Source organism: Sinocyclocheilus anshuiensis, unplaced genomic scaffold (assembly GCF_001515605.1).
Source record: "Sinocyclocheilus anshuiensis isolate Anshui unplaced genomic scaffold, SAMN03320099.WGS_v1.1 scaffold319, whole genome shotgun sequence".
NCBI classification, from domain to species: Eukaryota; Metazoa; Chordata; class Actinopteri; order Cypriniformes; family Cyprinidae; genus Sinocyclocheilus; species Sinocyclocheilus anshuiensis.
In genome coordinates, this window is record NW_015552566.1 from 1,211,846 (window position 1) to 1,232,838 (window position 20,993).

At 34.8% G+C, this 20,993-nt stretch overlaps 3 protein-coding genes across 5 annotated transcripts; all 3 read left to right on the forward strand.

Annotated features, from left to right (window-relative positions):
* Nucleotides 1-815: 815 nt before the first annotated feature.
* Nucleotides 816-7,747, forward strand: tp53i13 (tumor protein p53 inducible protein 13). 3 transcript variants are annotated; one of them, XM_016455620.1, is made up of 9 exons: nt 816-954; nt 1,620-1,691; nt 1,797-1,832; nt 2,021-2,079; nt 2,649-2,727; nt 2,811-2,939; nt 3,521-3,727; nt 4,912-5,596; nt 5,692-7,747. In XM_016455620.1, the coding sequence occupies exons 1-9, from the start codon at nt 922-924 to the stop codon at nt 5,805-5,807; spliced, it is 1,416 nt and encodes a 471-aa protein (XP_016311106.1). In that variant the 5' UTR covers nt 816-921; the 3' UTR covers nt 5,808-7,747. The 3 variants fall into 3 exon arrangements, with proteins under 3 accessions (XP_016311106.1, XP_016311105.1, XP_016311107.1); XM_016455619.1 differs by having other exon boundaries at nt 816-1,372; nt 5,692-7,746; XM_016455621.1 differs by lacking the exon at nt 1,620-1,691 and having other exon boundaries at nt 816-1,372.
* A 2,386-nt stretch (nt 7,748-10,133) lies between these two features.
* Nucleotides 10,134-14,175, forward strand: mmp20b (matrix metallopeptidase 20b (enamelysin)). Its single transcript, XM_016455598.1, has 10 exons — nt 10,134-10,265; nt 10,746-10,984; nt 11,083-11,231; nt 11,305-11,430; nt 11,523-11,681; nt 11,804-11,975; nt 13,425-13,558; nt 13,644-13,800; nt 13,880-13,983; nt 14,075-14,175. The coding sequence occupies exons 1-10, from the start codon at nt 10,134-10,136 to the stop codon at nt 14,173-14,175; spliced, it is 1,473 nt and encodes a 490-aa protein (XP_016311084.1).
* Nucleotides 14,176-14,898: 723 nt separating this feature from the next.
* On the forward strand, nt 14,899-20,015 carry LOC107664899 (matrix metalloproteinase-20). The gene is given in 13 exon segments (XM_074186920.1): nt 14,899-14,955; nt 14,957-14,977; nt 15,645-15,847; nt 16,080-16,228; nt 16,321-16,397; nt 16,400-16,463; nt 17,333-17,494; nt 17,569-17,680; nt 17,754-17,896; nt 19,419-19,486; nt 19,488-19,576; nt 19,727-19,830; nt 19,912-20,015. Coding segments are annotated over 13 exon segments (1,353 nt in total).
* The last annotated feature ends 978 nt before the right edge of the window (nt 20,016-20,993 follow it).

The window sequence follows — 20,993 nt, forward strand, 5'->3', positions numbered from 1 at the left end:
CTAGTCATCATCAAGTAAATGTAGCTCTCAAAAACAGTATGTTGACTACAGTTTTGTGTAACATTTCATTAGTCATTTAGCAGACGCTTTAATCCAAAGCGACTTACAAATGATGACAATTGAATCAATCAAAACCAACAAAAGAGCAACAATATGCAAGTGCTATGACGAGTCTTGGTTCGCACACGTAGCAAGGTTTATATTTTTTTTTATTTCACAGCAGAAGGCAGTTTAATAACACTGGTATAACAAAATGTACATTTTTTTTAACATAAAAAAAAAGTCAGTTGATAAACTGTTCTAAATTTAAATTTTACCATTTTTTTTATTACATTTTTGGTAATTAGATTGTTTAAATGCATTATTATTAATGCCTTATTAAGCTCTATATCAGAAATTATGATAAAAACACATGTAAATATGTTTGTGCCACATTGTGTCCAGAAGGAAACACACAGACCCATTTTGAATAAGAGGCTAAATGAAAAATAACAAAATTAATTAATAAATCAATAAATAAACTTTTTGTTGGGTCTTATTAACCAACTAAGCCATTTTAGATTCACATGCTTTCACTTCAATTCCTAATTTTCATTTTCACTTAAGTTCTCACTTTGCTGGGAAATTTAGCATTTCGTTTTTTTCCCATATTTATTTATTCATGATAAACAACTTACAACAATTTTCAAGAACATTTTGTACTGATAAATAATATACCTCCTAGTTAACAAGTTGGCAGATGACGTCAAGGAGTCCTAAGGTCGAAAACGAGTTTCGATCCTTGCGAGCCACCGTAGATATGTGTGTATCCCCTGAAGACTCATGAACACTACTCACATTATTATGTGTATGAAGTTTACGTGACCTCAGGCTGTACTGACCATTATAAACAGAAGACGTGTGCGTGAATGGAAGGTGTACATGAGTTTACAGCTCGCGATATTCCGATTCAGGGTACTGATGACTTTTAACTTGTCAAAAGAGAAACTTCAGATGTTTATATAAGGACCTAAGACTTCAAAACATATCCGAGGGCTCTATTCTGCTTGATTACGAATCGCGATGCCTTTCTCTATAACTTGGTATCGTGTTTCTTTAAGTAAACAAAACTAACTTTCCAACAGTGAAGGTGTGGATCCTCGAGCTCAGCATGGATCATCAGACGCGTTTGAACACGGACATTTGCATTTATAAAGTCCTGCAGGGTGTTGGGATTATGTGGCAGAGATTTAGTAAACCTTACCGTATTGAATGTATTTGACTGCACTCGGATGAAGTCATGAGCCGTCAAGTGATCATCCTGTCTGGATTGATTTGTCTCTGTGTGACACGGTGTTGCCCTTCCAGACTGACACACTGCGACAATGGCAAGGTAAACATTATTAGACTTTTGTTCAAATCACTCTGAACAATTCAGCATGCACGTTAAATCAAATGATAACCATAATAATCACTCAGGAATAATTGACATGACAAGCAGTGACAGATGTAATCCTAAATTATATGACGTACTTAATCATCTAAAACTGCGTGAAACATTTTCCCATTCGTGTAATTATTATTCAGCCAGTTTTGAAATACTAAATGAAGTGATCTTGTATCACATACAATTATTTCAGACAAATCTGGTCACAGACCTACCAGGACCTGACGAGCTTTTGTGTCAAGAGCTTTGGCCACAGTTACAGACGGTACAATATCTTTTATTGTACAGTGCAAAACTAAAACTACTCCGTACCAAATGCACACTGATGATAAAAAAAAACATGACTGACAGATGTTCCTTTTTATTGCAGAATATGCCTGATATTGACACAAAACATACTATAAAGGTAAATGAATTTCAAATGAGTCATACTAACAAGATTTTTCACTCTCAAGAAAGACACACTGTAATGACCAAATAAACTATGTATTATAGATAGCAGGATGTTATGTTTGTCCATCATATCAACGGATAACAGTAACAAGAAAACTATTAATAAAAGTATCTTTTAACTTTGATTTCTGTCCTGTGCAGGCTGCTGATTACATCTGTATGGACACACCCATTACATACAATGACCGCATACCCACCCAGTAAGCATTGACGCACTCTCAGATCTCTTATCCGATTCCTTATCCGGTTCCAGTTCCGATTCCTCTTAACTATCCTGGTTCATTAACAGCTCCATTAACATTTTTTTCAGTACTTTTCTCACAATAAGTGTGTGTGTTTGAATCGACAAATTAGAGTCACTTGTTCGAAATTCGAACTACACTTTGATAGTATGTTTTTGATCCACTAAAAAGAAGCAGTTCATAAGAGTCATTTGTTCGAAATTCGAACTACGTTTGATTCGCTAAAAAGAACCGGCTCACGTAAGTCATTTGCTCAAACTGGACTGCACTGATATCGCTGTCTATTTAGTGATACAGTTGTTACTACAGTAGTTACTTCCAGTAGTTACTGTAGTAACTACTGCAAAAAACTGTTAAGTTTTACATTTTTGGCACGGTATTCCGTCCGCTTTGGCAGAAGAATGCACGTGCGCGAACATTTAACGGAAACGAACGTTATTCGATAATAATTTCTAACCCTGTTTAAATATGTGTAGTTTATCAGTTTAAATAGCTGTGTTTGTTAACATAACTTACTATTTTTTCAGTGGTCCTTACCGGCCTGTTGAGGCAGAGAGTGGAGAGTATCTTTACTGCCCCCCTCAGCGATGGCTACACAACCTCAAAGTAATGCACAATCACTGTATTTCTATAGCTAAAGCTGTTACTGAAGATAACTTGATAAGCTCTGCACGTGTTGTTTGTGACAGAATGGAGCGCTGGTGTTTCTGTATCACCCGTGTGTCTCAGCGGAAGCTCACAGGAGTTTGGCGGGGTTGGCTCACTCGTGTCTGTCTCATTACATCCTCACACCTCACCCCTGGCTCAGCCAACACAGAGTGAGTCATTCGCTGTCACCATTCACAACAACGACTCGTGTAACACAGGCGTCTACATCGAACACTGGATGACTGTCTGTTCACACTTCACAGTAGTTGTGGAAAGAGAAGGGAACTTGTCACGTGGGTTGATTTAATTGACTGACGTCAAACAAATATAAATTACATTTAGTAACATATTTATTTGGTAACATTTTTAATAAAATAACTGTATCTAAAAATATAATTTATTACTGTGACGGCAAAGTTGAATTTTCAGCATCATTAGTCCAGTATTCATTGTCACATGATCCTTCAGAAATCATTCTGATATGCTGCTCAAGAAACATTTTTTTATTATTATAATTTTTTTTAACATTTGTGCTGCTTAATATGTTTGTGAAAACTGTGCAATTTATGCATGAAAGTATTAATTACTTTCAAAATTAACATTATTGTATGTAGACTAATTAGTTACCAACACCTAATGCATAAACTATCTGTAACAAATTGAGCCGTTCTATAAAATGTTATTTATCTATCTATTTATCTAAAAAGCACCATTTCTGACAAATTTCTCATGTCTGTTATCTTTCTGAAAGCCTTTAGCGGTGGTCTCGTGGGGTCGCTCACTAGAGATGTCTCGCATCACGCTGGGGCTTTGTGATTGGTTGTTTACCATTTCCTCCAATATTAGTCTAGCTAATACAAGCCAAAGAGCAAAGTACAATCTATTTTTGACAAAACCAGCACCTATGGACAAACCAGAGAACACCAGTCAAGAGATGTCCAAAGTGGAGAGATTGAAGGTGAAGAAACTGCATTACATTGACCAATAAATCAATCAAGATTTGTATGATGATGCAGTCGTTTTATGTATATAGAAATACAAATAATATCCTTATTGTGTATATTTCACAATTCTAACTTAATTTCTCACAGTTGTAACTTTGACACAATTACCTTTTATTTTTTTAGGTTTTCAAAATGCCATAATATTGAAGTGTGCTAAATATAAAATATCTCCAACTTAATTAATCGCATAATTTTTTAAGACTCCTGGATGGCATAATGTATTTAATAATACAGACAGGTCCACATGCTCTTGAATAAACTCTTTGCGATATTTACTTGCTTATATCACATGCTCAATTTTTATCATATAAGGTTATCAAATTTAAAGGGTTAGTTCACCCAAAAATTTAAATTAGCCTGTGTTTTACTGACCCTCAAGCCATGCTAGGTGTATGTAACTTTCTTCTTTCAGACGAATCCAATTGGAGTTATATTAAAAATGGTCCTGGCTCTTCTAAGCTCTATCATTGTAGTGGGCGAGTGTTTCTGTTTAACAGTCCAAAACACGTTAAAATGATCCTTCAGAAATCATTCTGATATGCTGCTCAAGAAACATTTTTTTATTATTATAATTTTTTTTAACATTTGTGCTGCTTAATATGTTTGTGAAAACTGTGCAATTTATGCATGAAAGTATTAATTACTTTCAAAATTAACATTATTGTATGTAGACTAATTAGTTACCAACACCTAATGCATAAACTATCTGTAACAAATTGAGCCGTTCTATAAAATGTTATTTATCTATCTATTTATCTAAAAAGCACCATTTCTGACAAATTTCTCATGTCTGTTATCTTTCTGAAAGCCTTTAGCGGTGGTCTCGTGGGGTCGCTCACTAGAGATGTCTCGCATCACGCTGGGGCTTTGTGATTGGTTGTTTACCATTTCCTCCAATATTAGTCTAGCTAATACAAGCCAAAGAGCAAAGTACAATCTATTTTTGACAAAACCAGCACCTATGGACAAACCAGAGAACACCAGTCAAGAGATGTCCAAAGTGGAGAGATTGAAGGTGAAGAAACTGCATTACATTGACCAATAAATCAATCAAGATTTGTATGATGATGCAGTCGTTTTATGTATATAGAAATACAAATAATATCCTTCTATGCCAAATTTCACTTTTATCTGTTAGTTCCTTAAAAACTGCTGCATGGAGACTCTCAGTCTCATCGAGGTACAGAGGACCAGAGGGAGAACCAGGAAGAGCAGGATGGTCGTCAAACAATCCCTGGAAGAAGTGGAACTGAAAGATGACGTCAAACCAGATGAACTTAACCACACAGAGAGTGCAAAACTGAACCATAAAGACACGCTACTTCAAAATCATACAAAAAAGATGGCCTCCTTCTCAGTGCTAACTGTTACACAATCTCTCAGTTCTGCAAAGGACTCTAAGGAGCCTGGAGACAGTGCTAAAGACAAATCAAAGACAACTGAGAAGCAATTTCCACAAAATAATGTGACTGAAAGACATAAATACCAAACAGACAGAAAAACACATAAGAAAACTATAACAGAAGGTAAGAAGCATCGCATTAAGACTGACACAAAGGCTCAGAGGTCTGGATCTGAATGCGGGGAGCTTGGACAGTGTGGAATCTCAGACTCCTCAAAGTCTCCTCATTTAGGAGGGCCGCTGAGGGGCGAGAGGATACCCATGCAACGTACAGATGAGGCCGTGTGGGCAGCAGGCGCTTTGGGATTCCTCTTAGTGCTCCTCACCCTGTCTGTGCTCCATACACGCCTCTATCGCCACTGGAGATCTTCAACCAGTCTCTACTGGCACGACAACCAGCAAGACTATGAGAGTGTGGGTGGTAAGTACACACTATGTGTTCATGCTGCACAAAACCGTTCATTCTGTCACTTTCCCATAAATGTAGACTTATGAGAGGTGTCGTTTGTGTTCCAGACATCATCCGGCGGAGGCTTAGGATGGTTGGCCGGAGGAAAAGGAGGAGTAGCCAGAACAGGAGACAGGAATGTCCACTGCTGTCTAACTCCAGCAATGAGGAGAACTCTGACTAATGGACATGATTGGTGAACACTAGAAATCTTACAAACTCTGTTGGAATATCTGCCCAATCTTGTGGCGCTCATGAAGTAAATATGGACCTTTTTATGAAGCTAAGGATAACTTTTGTCCACATTCAGACAATACTTCAAAAAGACAATTTGTCTCTGGTATTTCATATAGTGACAGTTAAGTGATAAAGGTTAATCATTTTATTTCTACAGACAGTTTTCTACCATTTAGTTTGAACTTTTACACATTGTGTATCTTGTGTGTTGCATTGTCTATTGTTGTTATAGCATACTGGTAAATTAAAGCCGCGATGAAATGGAAGTAGTGACAAATAATATTTTTCATATTGTGATGTACATCAAAGTGTAACGAATTATCAAAAGAGAAAAAAAGTAGGGTAAGGGCTCTATTCTATCCCTCGATAGTTTATTAGATTTTGATATATGGGCATTGCATTCAAAAGTGAAGGCAGAAAGGCATGTCACCAAAGAACCAGAAGGACTAGTTAGGACATTTTTTTTAAATGAAACATATGTATGGATGAAGTACTGCACAATAAGATCACTAACATGCATTTAGAAAATAGATGAGAGTGAATTTGCATTTCATGCTGACTTGTATAAAGGAATGTGGAATGTTTTGGTCACACTACAGCATTTGTTTCTTGCTTAGATATGACTTTTTCTCATGGTAGGTTTCTAAAATGCAGTGATCATTTGCTCAGCCTCATGTTGTTCCAAACCTGTATGACTTTTTCTTCTGTGGAACACAAAAGAAGACATTTTGAAGAATGTTAGAAACCATGTTTTAGTGACTATTACATTCCAAAGAGACATTTCCCAACATATTTTATGTTCTACGGAGGAAAGAAAGTCATATAGGGGTGAGTTTTTTGTTTTTGCGTGAACTTCATTTCCTTGCCGTTAGAAGCCTCTTATGGTAAGTATGGGTGAAAACATTATGTATACGGTATCTTACTCTATAACCCCGTCTGTTGTTGAGAATGACATGGTTTATGTGTCACATGACTTGACACGAGATGGCAGTAGAGAGCTCTCCAGTCCCACTGGCACTCTGAGAATAGTTTAAATTATATAACTGCGCTGGAAGTAGAGCAAATGCTTCTTCATGTGTAACATACTAATTGTATTGGTCAGATCCATACTAAAATAGTGGAGAAGAAAATAAAGACATTAATTCAGATCCTGTTTGGGTTATAAACTACATATTTTGTATTAATAACCTTGATTCTCCGATTAAAACCGCTCAAAGTGAACACAGACTTTGAGGTTATAGGTGTAGTCTAAATTAGTTAAATGTAATCAATCTGCCAATGCGATGTTGTGGTAATTGTGTTTAATATGTGTTTATTTACTTAATTTTTTTCTAGGTCACATTTTCAACCTTAACACTCTGCCGAATACTGTCTGAAATCAAATTTAGTGGCCTTACAAAACAGTATGCAAACAAAGCACTGTTTTTTAATGCAACCCCAAAATGTTCAAATCTTCCTTTAAAATATAACCATGAATTAGTAGTTTTCATAAATATTGTCACACTTTTAAGTGAGAGACAACAAAAATGTTATCTATTCATTTGAGTAATTTGAAACCCACGTTTTGTCTAGAAAAATGTCTAATATGCTCTTTACGACAAAAGGGGGACTAATATTTAAGTCATTATTCACAGATTAACTTGCCTTCCAAGCTAAAATAATATAATAGGATTTAGTATTTATAGTATTTCATTTTTGCGTATTTCAACATCACACTGAAGTCACATTACTCCAGGTTGCAATCATTTGTCACTGAAGGATTAAGGCTAAATACTCATCATTTTTAGCATGCATCCTCATCCTATGTCCTCCTCACCCCTCCATATATTAGATCTCCTAGCGGTTTTTCTGAATCCTAAACAATGCAATTACTGTTCAACAGAATTAACCATATGATTGCCTCAATGATAACCAGGGTCATCTTTTGCAAGTGTGAGTGGTTGTGAGTTGTGCAATGGAAGTCATTTGAAAGCAAAATAAGGAATGCAATGCAATCTGTGGATCACTGGCTTTCGGCTATGTATTGTGAAACCATAGCAGAAAACAAGAGATGCCATAGAAACATGAAGCGAGCTGTTAAAGATGTATATGTGCTACATATGTGCTCATTATATGAACTAGTAATGTCACTGTGAATGCTCATATTGGCTCAAACTAAAGAGGATGCATTTCCAGCACTGAATGATAACTTAAACATTAGACCTGTTCAAACATGATGCTTGTGATATCTTGGAAAAGCAGAACATTCTGTTGAAATTTAATTGGCTATTTCCTTCTTGCTCAAAGGCACCCTGACAGGGCTCTTGGCAGCCATGTGAGGCTCAATGTGTCCAAGAAGGGAAATAATGTTGCATGTTTCAGGACGTGTTTTTCTTTTTCCTTTTTTCTTTTTTTTCAGCCTGTATGTTTGATGAACGTGAGAAAGAAAATGTATTCCACCCTTTTAGACTGTCGCTTGTTTGTCTGGAGTCTGCTAATGTTGTATTTAACATGCTACAAATTGAGCCCAGTTGTACAAGGAATTTTATTTTATCTATTCTCCTCACCGCAAACAATTTTACAATTAGCCACTTTAGCATTTTATGGCAGAAAGGCAGTGGGGCCACAATTATATCTGTTTCAAACATTACTTTACTGCCATTTCTTGGACTGTAACTTACAATTACATGTTTCTTTAAATACTGTCCTCCTACTCATTCAGGTTACCCATTTTAGCATTATACACCAAAAAAGCATTTATAGAGGGTTTCATGCTAAGTCTGCTTTACTGGAATCCAACACTGTGGAATGTCTCGAGACATGTCATGTTCTCATAAAACAAATTAAAAAGGGAAAAAAAGAAACAAATTAAATAGAAATTGATAGATGGAAACATTACTAATACCTGCATAAATCACTACATGTAAGGGATAATATATTATGGATGCCCTTTTCTGCACCAGAATAAAAAATTACTGGGGACTAGTAACTTTTTATTCTTTCTTTTGTGACTTTTTTCCCCCACACAATTCCCGCAATTTCCCACACAGTTTATAACTTCAAATTGTGAGAGATAAACTCACAATTGTGAGAAAAAAGTCAGAATTGAGGGCAATTATCATTTTTATTTTTTTCCATGGCAGAAACTGCAAGAAAATAAATTCTGTTTATATCTCTCAATTCTGACATTTCTTTTCTCAGAATTGCACTAAACAAAATCTGAACTGTGAGATAAAAAAAACTTAAGTACCTTTTTTATTATAACTTTTTTTTTTTATATATATATTTTTTTTTTTTTTTATTCTGTAGCAGAAACAGGCTTCCATAATATTCAGTTGGTCCTCATAGCAAATATAATTTTGCTGTAATAACCGACAGACTGTACATTGTTACTGATGGACATTAAATATTGATTTATGGGTTTCAGTTATTTTATAATCTAATTTCTGCTAAGAAAAAAAGTCCATTACAAAAGCAATGAGATGGAACAAGTAATATTAAAAGTCATTAATACTATAATATTACCAGTCAGATTGACAAATCAGAAGTGAATAGAGTGGACTCACTAATTGGTCTCAAAACTGTGCAAGCAATAAAATGCCAGTGATGATGTATAACATTATTGCAATGAACAATGAAGCAATTTCCCTCTGTTTAAGAGCACATGCAAAAGGCTAAAACTTTCATCTTTAGAATTGTAAGGATTGTATCAAAAATTATTGTTCATAAACTATTGCATCTGCAGCTATTCATTAAAAAAAATTTAAAACTCTTTCATAAAAATATTTACACAACTAGACTTGCAGTATTCTGCCAAATTCTCAAGGAAAGGCAATGAAAATAAACAACTGTGCATGCATTTATAAATGCTGCAGATCACCAGATATAACACTCCACTGTGCAAAACATTGCTGACATTAGAGCTATTTAAGGGGGGGGTTCTTTCTTTAAAAGTCTAATTCTATTCTCTCCACCACACAGGTATACTTAATGGAAGAGGCATTTCATTGGGCATGAAATACTGCAGGAAATATGGCCACTCAGACAATCCCATGTGAAATCTAGGAATTGCTTTTTGAGGTAAATGCCTTTGATGCATATAATTTGACACATCTTACACAGGATCCCTCTTTTCATGAGACCAGAGCAAACCACTCCCTAAGCTTGAGGTTTTCCTGGTCTTGGCACTGTCTGAGTCATAATAATACGTTAAAAGGCATTCCCATCAGCTAAGACTTTCAATGTCTCCTTGGACTGGCCATTTTCAGAAGCTTCTGTGGTCTGCCAAGGGGAGATGCAGGTTTTACTCTGTCTGGTTTGTGCCTTTGGCCTTTTTGGTCAGTATCATCCAGCACCTTTACCACTGGAAGATGATGGATCGGTGCATCCGACAAGACCTGCTCAGAATGACCTGTCCCTGGCAACAGTAAGTCCTTCTTTTGTACCTTTTTCATGCAGTTAATATTTGCAATTTAATTATTTTTTTTTCATTGTGAATAACTTTTTTGTATATATTGTACTATATATATAGGAGAAAGATACTGTAATAGAGATATTGTGTTCTTATTGATGATATTCCATTCTCACTATCAAATTTGTCATTAGATGTAATTGAAGTGTATTTTCTATTTCTATTTATTTCTATCTATTCGGTCTTTACATACATGAACAAATGTACAAATAACAGTCTATTTGTTCATACCTAATATGAATGTTTGCAGTTTTACATGTCAAAAAAAAAACACAAATTGGCATAATATAATGAAAATGCAGCTTAATTTCCTTTGAACCTAAAAGCATATTGATGATAAAGGGAAGCTTATCAAGTGGATGAAATACAGGAAGGGAGTGGAAATATAATGATAGTTGATACTCACTGTGGTGGTTCCTGCACGTTTTCTTGTAGAAATACCTACAGAAATTCTACAGTTTCCAAGCAGATCCTACAGGCCGCAGGAGGAGGAGTCGTCCCTCGTTCTCTTCCAAACTGAAAGACATGCAGAACTTTTTTGGGCTGAACAGGACAGGAACCCTGAACCCAGACACCCTCGCTGTCATGAGGACTCCTAGATGTGGCGTCTCAGATGTGGAGGATTACAGTCACAGACGTGGAAACAGGTGGAAGAAAAGCATCATCACTTATGGGTAAATACCATATTTATATTGTACGTTGCATAAAATGCTCCTAATTTGGATGGTAACGCTCCACCAAGAATGGTAATAAAAGGTGTACAATCTTACAGCGTTGGGAGATACACCAGTGACTTACCAGTGAATACAGTGGATGCTCTGTTCGCGTCAGCTCTAGATGCATGGGCAAAGGCCAGCCCTCTCACTTTCCAGAGGTCATATTCTCACCAGGCGGACATCATGGTGGAGTTTGTTGGAAACGGTAAGTTAGCATCCACTTACATGCACTTTCACCTTCGAAGATGATGCTCATTTATTCTGCAATGAACTCCTAGAACATGGCGACTCCTTCCCCTTTGATGGTCCAGACGGCACACTGGCCCATGCTTTTGGCCCAGGGGAAGGCATCGGTGGGGATGTTCATTTTGATGAAGCTGAAGCATGGACGGCTGGGTTCAAAGGTTACTCAAATAAGACATACTCAAATAATATAGGACTACACTTGGTACTAAAAAGAAAATGGTTCACTTGTTTTCTCTCTTTTTTTCTTCAGGGTTTAACCTGTATGTGGTAGCTGCACATGAGTTTGGTCATGCACTTGGTTTGAAACACTCGCAAAACCCAAATTCAGTGATGTATCCGACATACAAAAATAGAAAAAGACACAACCTGCTCTCCAGTGAAGATATCATGAACATCAACACACTCTATGGTAAAACAAATCATGTTTCACAATCTATAACTGTGAAATTGTAATATTGTGGGAACAGAGGCAGTGTTCAGTTTCCACATTTATATGAGAGATCACATGTCTGTGTTTTTTCTGTTCAACAGGGCCAAGGGTCAAAAGGCCCTATCCATCTCCCAGATTTAGCTGGAGCTATCCCAGCAACCCCTGGTACAGTGGTTCATATTTCCCTGTGTCATTCAAGGACACATGTAATCCCGATCTGACTTTTGATGCTGTGACTACTGTAGGAGAAGCCATTTTCTTCTTCAGGGACAAGTGAGTTGATCACATATAGTGTTAGCTGCCACTTACAATCCATTTGAAAGCAAAAAGCAGAGAACAGAATAGGAACCTGTAAAACATGGGTATTTAAATTCATCTTCAGTCTGTCTGTCTTTTGTCCTCATAATTGTGAGAAACTTTATATCTCACAGTTGAGTTTTTCTCATCATTGGCAACTTAATAATTATAACATTGTGACTATTTCTCATAACTGTGACTATATTTCATAATTGTGATTTTTTACTTAGTAATTGCATCTTTCTCACAATTGCAATTTCACCTCAGAGTTTTAACTGTTTCTCTCAATTGTGACTTTATATCTCATAATTGTGACTATTTCTTGAAATTATGTCTTTATATCTTATAATTGTGACTTTATCAATTTATCAATGACTTTATACATTTATCACAATCGCAATTATTTTGTACAACTGTGACTTTATATCTCAAAATTACGACTTCTCACTGTTGTGACTATTGTGAATTTATATCATCATATAATTGCAATTTTGTTTTTGTTTTTTAGTTGCAACTTCCTCACAATTTTCACTATTTCTCACAATTGCAATTTTAAATATAATATATTAAAAATGGTCCTGGCTCTTCTAAGCTCTATCATTGTAGTGGGCGAGTGTTTCTGTTTAACAGTCCAAAACACGTTAAATAAAGCGCGCGCATCCATAATAAAACGTGCCTCACACAGCTCCAGGGTGTGAATGAAGGCCTCCTGTAGCGAATCCATGCGTTTTTGTCAGAAAAATATCCATATTTCAAACGTAATAAACACTTTTCTATCACTTCTGCTATCTGTCATACGTGGAAGCCGTTCCTAAGGATGATGTAGGACGTCAGCGTTGCGTGATTAGTGATGAACGCGGAGAGAGAACAAAAAAAAATGCCGGTCATGAATTAGAAGCACAAAACGAGTATTTGTAAAGAAAAATGTCGGAGGATTTCAATATAAGCCAAGAGAAGAAAGTAAGGAAACTTTGCTTCCTTAAACAAACTTGTGAAACTAGCATATCTCTGAGGTGCGCACGCGACACATACGTCCTACGTCATCCGCCGGAACGCTTCCGCATACGACAGTCAGCAGAAGGGATAGAAAAGTGTTTATTACATTTGAAATATGGATATTTTTCTGACAAAAACGTACAGATTCGCTAAAGGAGGCCTTTATTCATGCCCTGGGGCCATGTGAGGCACGTTTTATTATGGATGCGCGCGCTTTATTTAACGTGTTTTGGACTGTTAAACAGAAACACCCGCCCACTACAATAATAGAGCTTAGAAGAGCCAGGACAATTTTTAATATAACTCCAATTGGATTCATCTGAAAGAAGAAAGTCATATACACCTAGGATGGCTTGAGGGTGAGTAAAACACAGGCTAATTTTCATTTTTGGGTGAATTAACCCTTTAACTCTATTTGTACCATTGCAGATACTTGTGGATCAAACACAATAATCAAAATGATATAAAGGAAGGTCCCATCAGCAATTTCATGCCAAAAATTGATTGTCAGATCGACGCTGCTTACTGGGTCCCCCAGCGGTCAACAGCATATCTGTTCAACGGTACGGACATGTTTGACATTATGTAGTCCTGAATTGCCTTCAAGATGTTAAACAAAACACATTTTCTGTTCTACATTCAATACAGGGACAATTTTCTGGACTGTGAAAGGATCCCAAGTAAAAGGCAGACCGAAAAACATCAGCAGTCTGGGGTTCCCGTCATGGGTACAGCAGATAGATGCTGCAGTCCACATTCACAAAACTGTACACACCCTATTCTTCACCCAACACCAGTATTGGAGGTGAACTATAAAGATACAAGAGCAATGTATCACTAATATCAGTCTCAGTGAATGACACTGAAAAAATTTTTTCTCATAGGTATAATGAACACAACAAGACAATGAATGACTCAAGCCCACGTAACATTACTGATGATTTCCCAGAAATAAATGGACCCATAAGTGCAGCAATTTATAAAGATGGTAGGTACCAGTCTGATTACAATTGATCTATAATTTGTCTAACATGTATTTTCAGTCACATAACTTTCATCCATCACTATACTTTTTTCAGGTTCTCTTCATTTCTTTGTTGGCTCAGATGTGTATAAATATGACGTCAAACAAAAGGAAACTATTGGAGCAGATAAGACAACTTCCTGGCTTGGATGTTAATGGACATCCATTAGACTAATAGTTCCTAAATCCAATTATTTTTTAAAGGTGAATCATTATTTTTGCAATTCTGGTTAATGCAGCAAAAGTGGCATTAGACATGACAATTCACCTGCAAAGATAGCATTAATTATGTTGTACTGAATTGTATTTTCAGCATGCTGTGCTTGTATTTTATGTGGTAAATGCATCTACTGTTTAATGTCTTTGGAACATATTTGAAATGCAAATGTATCTAAAAAGTCAGAATGTGGTATAAATTCAAATTTATGACTGTATCATTACTTCTAAAGAAAAAAACTTGTTTGAGATTCAGTTCTGCACTTGCATGACTGAGGTAAACCAACGTATTTAGCCTGAATCTGCACTAATCAGTGTGTGTTCATGACTGTAATAAAATAAGTATAAAAGTACTTATGGAAATCCTTTTCATGCAAAATGAACAAAATCTTAAATCATTTACAACAAATCATGACACAATCATAATCCTCTTCACCCACTAAGACTTCTGATGCAAAACTAGACGTGATCTCATTTTGTGGACGACAAAAGCCACTAAATGCCTGACAATAAATTCTTGTTTTGAGGGCCTGGGTCCCACGTGATTTCTTACTGTCTTAAGGTATACATGAGTTGTATAAGACACAGACGACATAAAAAGAAGAACATAAATGTGCCATAGTCAAAATGAGCTGGTTGTGGCCTTGGATCTTTTTGTGTTGGATGGTGAATACGGACATTGTAAGGACCTCACACGTGAGTCTTCAGAGCCCCAGCCCTAGAGGATATCCAACATGCTGAGGTTTGCCTGCCATAATGTGTTTCTCTAGGCTACATGTCCAACATATTTCATTTCACCGAGAATCTTTGATTTGTATTGGACAGATCGCATCAAAGTTTGATTTGTATTAGAGTTATGTTACCAACATTTCAATATTTGGTTTGTAAAACAAACAAATCCTTAATAATAATAATTATTATTGTTGTTGTTGTAGTACAGTAAGTGAAAATAAAAACATATTATTAAAATATATTAATTACGTAAATACTAATAATTATTTGGATTATTAACTTCATTTTCAAATCATTTTCATGAATAATACTTATTAATAATAGTAAAACACTGTATACAGTAAAAGTAAGTAAAATAATATATTTGTAAAATCGAATAATGTAAAATAATCCATAATTTTAAAGTATTATTAAACATAAAAGGAAAATAAATCATAAATCTTAAATAAATTGTTTTTGATTGATTAATTTCAGAATGATGGACCATTTTAATGTCTTATTCATTTATTGTTATAAATAAAGGAAAGTAAATAATTCATTTAATAGATCGCTACACTTACTGAAAGTTAAAAAAAAATTATAATAAAACTAAATAAAATAAGGTTAATCCGTGTTAATATGAAACATTTCATAAATATTTATATATAAAACACCAAAGCAGATTTACTGTTTGACAGGAATATCTGCAGCGATTCTATCAACTGAAGATGCGTAGTCACAGTAAGAGGCATGCAGATCTAATGAACCTGAAGGAAAGCGGTCTTCTTGATCTGAAAACCCAGGGTGTGATGAGAGAGGCAAGATGTGGAGTACCTGATGTGGAGAACTTCAGCTTTTATCCTGGACGGCCCAAATGGAAGAGAAACACCATCACATAAAGGTCCGGCAGAGGATATCCACAGATCGATGGATTTTACAATGTTGCCATCCAAATTTATATCAGTATTCCTTTAATAAATGGATTATACTTCAAGTTTGTCTTGGTTTTTAGTAGGTTGTACTGCTATCAACGGAGAAAAGCCTCAGGATTTTGTTTGTTTGTTATTCCTCCCATTAAATCTCTCAGGTTTCAACATGTCTTTTGTAAAATGTGGTTCCTATGAATCCTGCAGGATTGCTAGATATACCCCTGACCTCAGTCGAGAAGAGGTGGAGAACTCCTTGCGTTTGACTCTAAAAATATAGAGTGAAGCTGCTGCTCTAAAGTTTGTCCAAGTAAAACATGGCATGGTAGATATAACATTCTCCTCCAACTCCAAAAGTACATTTTAAACTAATCTGATGTTTTTTCTTCATCTTCTTACTATGAAAACACATCTGAAAAGTTGAACCTGCCATCTCCTTCTTCTATAGCTCATGGAGACTTCTTCCCTTTCAATGGCCCAGGAGGGGTGCTAGCACACGCTTTTGAGCCTGGAGAGGGCATCAGAGGATCGTGTATGGAGATGTACACTTTGACGATGATGAAACATTGACAGTGGGATGCGGCAGACCAGGTACAGCACAGTAAACACTCACTGAATCATTCCCATAATGCAGCTGTGGAATTGGCTAATGGGTGTTTGTAAAGAACTGCAATAGCAATCCAACACCATGAGTGAGTAACAATGATTTCACAATGATGGTCCAGTTGTTGATTCATTATAAATAAAATAAACAAATAAATTAACAAAAATAAGTAAATGCAGACTTGTTTTTAATAATAATAATAATAATAATAACATAATATTCTTACTATAATATTTACATATTCTTATGTTTCTTTATATTCTTCTAATTATTATTAATAATAATTTATTGTTATAAATACAGACTGTTTTTTATTTAAGAAGATAAAGATTATTATTATTATTGTTAGATTTTTTGTTATAAAAAGTTCAGTCAGTTTAATAATAATAATGTTTACATATTCTTCTACTTAGTATTATTTATTTATTGTAAGAAAGAATATTTACGTATTCTTATTCTTGTATTATCCTGTATGCATTATAATTATTATTATTAATAATAAATAAACAAAGGTTTTAATTGAATTAATTTGTAATACTACTATGTATTATATATTATGTATTGTTATTGTTATTTATATATTGTTATTAATAAAATAAATAAATAAATCTGGTTAAAAATATATCAATAAGCAGATAGTTTTTAAGCAGTAATAATAATTACATATTCTTATTATTATTAATTGATAAGTAGAATATTTATTTAGTAAATAAATAAAATAATAAATAATAATAATAATATCATTAATAGTAACAATTTTTACATATTCTTAATATTCTTAATTTAATGATAAAGAAAGAAAGACTGTTTTATTTTATTATCATCATTAATTGTGATGATGTGAATGGCCCTGCAGGGTACAATCTGTTCACGGTGGCGGCACACGAGCTCGGTCACTCTTCGGGTCTGTCTCACTCACGGGACCCCACTGCTCTCATGCATCCAAAGTACAAGTTTCTCAACGCCGCAACGTACAAACTGCCAAGAGACGACATACTGGGGATTCAGGCTCTGTATGGTAAGTTGCCAAGAAAAAATGTTTTTAAGTTCTCGAAAGGCTACTGAAATAGATGGTCTTTTTTTTTTTGACAGGAAAGAAAACAAAACAACATAAGACACTTGTAATCCCCAACAAGTGTGATCCAAACTTTTCTCTTGATGCTGTGACAGTACTCAGAAGAGAAATTATCTTCTTTAAAAACAGGTGAAGCATTTACTCATTCCTCTACTGACAAATTTAGTAAAAATGGTGAACTGTTACATGTTAAATTCTCTAGTTACATGTGGATGAGAACAAATTGGAAGACATACTGGAACAGACTAAGAGAAGGTCCTCGGAGCGTTTTTCTACCAAGCATCACCTCCCCTGTAGATGCAGCCTATGACATTCCTTCTAAAGAAGTGGTTTATGTGTTCACAGGTCAAAATAAATAACATGCTGACAAATCTACTGTGTTGTTTTTATATTAAAGGTGGGGTAGGCGGTTTCTGCGCTAATAGCGTCACCTAGCGGAACTACAAAAAATAAAGCATGTTTTTTTAAACACCAATTCGTGCATCACAACTACCCCAACTCAAACATCACCAACACAGCGATTACAGGTTTATAAAAAGTGATGTTATGTCTCAACTGGTAAAAGTAGTAGACTACTATTAATAAAAGGTCAAACGTATTAGGAACTTTAAACTAAGTTTAGCTTACCTGTCTTGAAGAAACTACGCAAGTTTGTCATATCGACCCAAACATTCCATTAAATTCCTCCATCTTGTAAAAACACTAGTATTTACCCTTATTTTTAACCTTGTTGTATGTCTCTGTGTATTTTGGCAAGTCTTCGAGTTTTGACTTGCACTTCTGTAACCACATCTGAATTTCTTTTTCCACACCAACTAAACACCCTCAGGCTCAGCCTGCTGCAGCAGCCACGCCCCTAAACTCTCGCTATTGGCTGCGCGGAGATATGCAAATAGGACATCCTTCCGAATGCAATGATTGGACGAACATTTATGGTCCTGAGACTTCCACAGATGTATGTACGTGTATACACATATATTTCTGTAAAACATTGCCTACCCTACCTTTAATATATTTATTCAGCAAGGATGCATTAAGTTGATTAAAAGTGACAGTAAATTCAGTCATGTTACAAAATATCTCAAATAAATAGTTCTTTTGAACTTTATATACATAAAAAAATCCTGGAAAAAATGTATCATGGTTTCCACAAAAATATTAAGCAGCACATCTACTCTCAGTATTGATAATGATAATAAATGTTTCTTCAGCACGAAATCAATTCATTCATCATTAGAATGATTTCTGAAGGATCATGTGACACTGAAGACAGCAATGGCAGCTGAAAATTCAGTTTTTCCATCACAGGAATAAATTACATTTTAGAATGTATTGAAATAGAAAACAGTAATTTTAAATGTTCATATTTCACAATATTACTGTTTTACTGTACTTTTTTTGATCAAATAAATGCAACCTTTGGTGACCATAAGAGACTTTCAAAAACATTAAAAAAAAATAATCATAACAACTCCAATCTTTTGAACAATAGTGTAAATATTTACTCTTCTACTAGGCACATCTACTCTCAGTATTGATAATGATAATAAATGTTTCTTCAGCACGAAATCAATTCATTCATCATTAGAATGATTTCTGAAGGATCATGTGACACTGAAGACAGCAATGGCAGCTGAAAATTCAGTTTTTCCATCACAGGAATAAATTACATTTTAGAATGTATTGAAATAGAAAACAGTAATTTTAAATGTTCATATTTCACAATATTACTGTTTTACTGTACTTTTTTTGATCAAATAAATGCAACCTTTGGTGACCATAAGAGACTTTCAAAAACATTAAAAAAAAATAATCATAACAACTCCAATCTTTTGAACAATAGTGTAAATATTTACTCTTCTACTAGGTCCTAAATATTGGGTAGTTCAGAAACTGGAGTCAAAGAGCTATTATAGCTCCATCTATGAATTTGGATTTCTCAGAAACAGTGAAACAAATAGATGCTGCTGTTCATGTCATTGAACATGGAAAGACCTATTTTTTCACAGGAGACTACTATTTCAGGTAACGTCTTTATTTTTTTTAAATGTCATGATCTAAAGATCATATTGTTTAAAAATGCCTAAATGTAATGATTTTCTTCCAGAAAACAAGTTTATCAGATAACTCTCACTTCAGACATTTACAGAGAACTAACATTCCTTTTTTTCTTAGTTATGATGAGAAAAGAAGTGTACTGGATCATGGATTTCCAAGGAAAGTTCATATGAATTGGCCTGGAATTGTTGGGAAAGTGGATGCAGCTTTTGAACTCAATGGTAATGGACTGTATCATTTTCTACCAGTGTTCTCTGTAAAACATTTTCCCTGGAATTACATGCAGGTTTTTTTCTCAACAGGACACGTTCATCTCTTCTGCAGATCAAAGGCATTTATCTTCAGCCATCAGAAAAGACATTTGCTACACATTATGAACACAAGTGCTTGGTTTGGCTGCAAATAGCTGAAAAATTAGAAGATATTATGTTCACAAGAAGCACAGGAAGGAATTGTGTGATTGACTATTGTGCCTCATATTAAATGTTAAATAAGCTTAGTACAGTATCAAGAGATATTTTAATCTTTCACATGGTTACAGAATCATCAGTGAATGAATAAATGTTCTCAAATTATTGACATTCTCAATATCTTTGAAATCACTTCATATCCATGACTGCATTATAATGCTTTAAAAAAAATAAATGCACATACCAGCAACATGCTTTTAAAATCATTTTGAACATCAAGCATCAAACAGTTTGACCATTATTAATAAATTATTAAATTAATAATAATAATATTTTATATTTTAATAGCAATGCAATAGAAAAAAAAAACACTTTTGGTTCCCCAAAGAACAAAAAAAAAAAAAAAAGTGTGAAGAACATTTTAATAATCTAAAGAACCTTTTGTGCACTGGAAAGATTCCATGGATGTTAAAAGTTTTGGTTGAAACCATAAATGCCAATAAGAAACCTTTATATTTAAGAGTGTATTAGATTACTAGCAAACCAATACTAATTTTTACTTAACGTGTGTCTAAAGTATTATGTTATTTAATTTTTGATTTATATTTCAATTACATTTGACAGCTAAAAATACACTGATGCAGTGCTGCTGGCCTGAAAATCATGAGAAAAAAGGGGCAAAAAGGACAACTGAATTAAAAGCACTAAGCAGCGTCTCTGATATGATCTGATATGGCTTGTTGACCTAAATAGTTTGGATTAGCTATCAAAATAACAGAGCGTATGAGTACAGAGAATGTTAAACAGCTGAGAAAAATGATTTATTGTTGCCTCCAGCACTTACAGGACCTTGCTTGCCCTGATTTCATTCCCAGTTACCTCTTTTTACCTCACAAGCCACAATATCATATACAGTGGGTACGGAAAGTATTCAGACCCCCTTAAATTTTTCACTCTTTGTTATATTGCAGCCA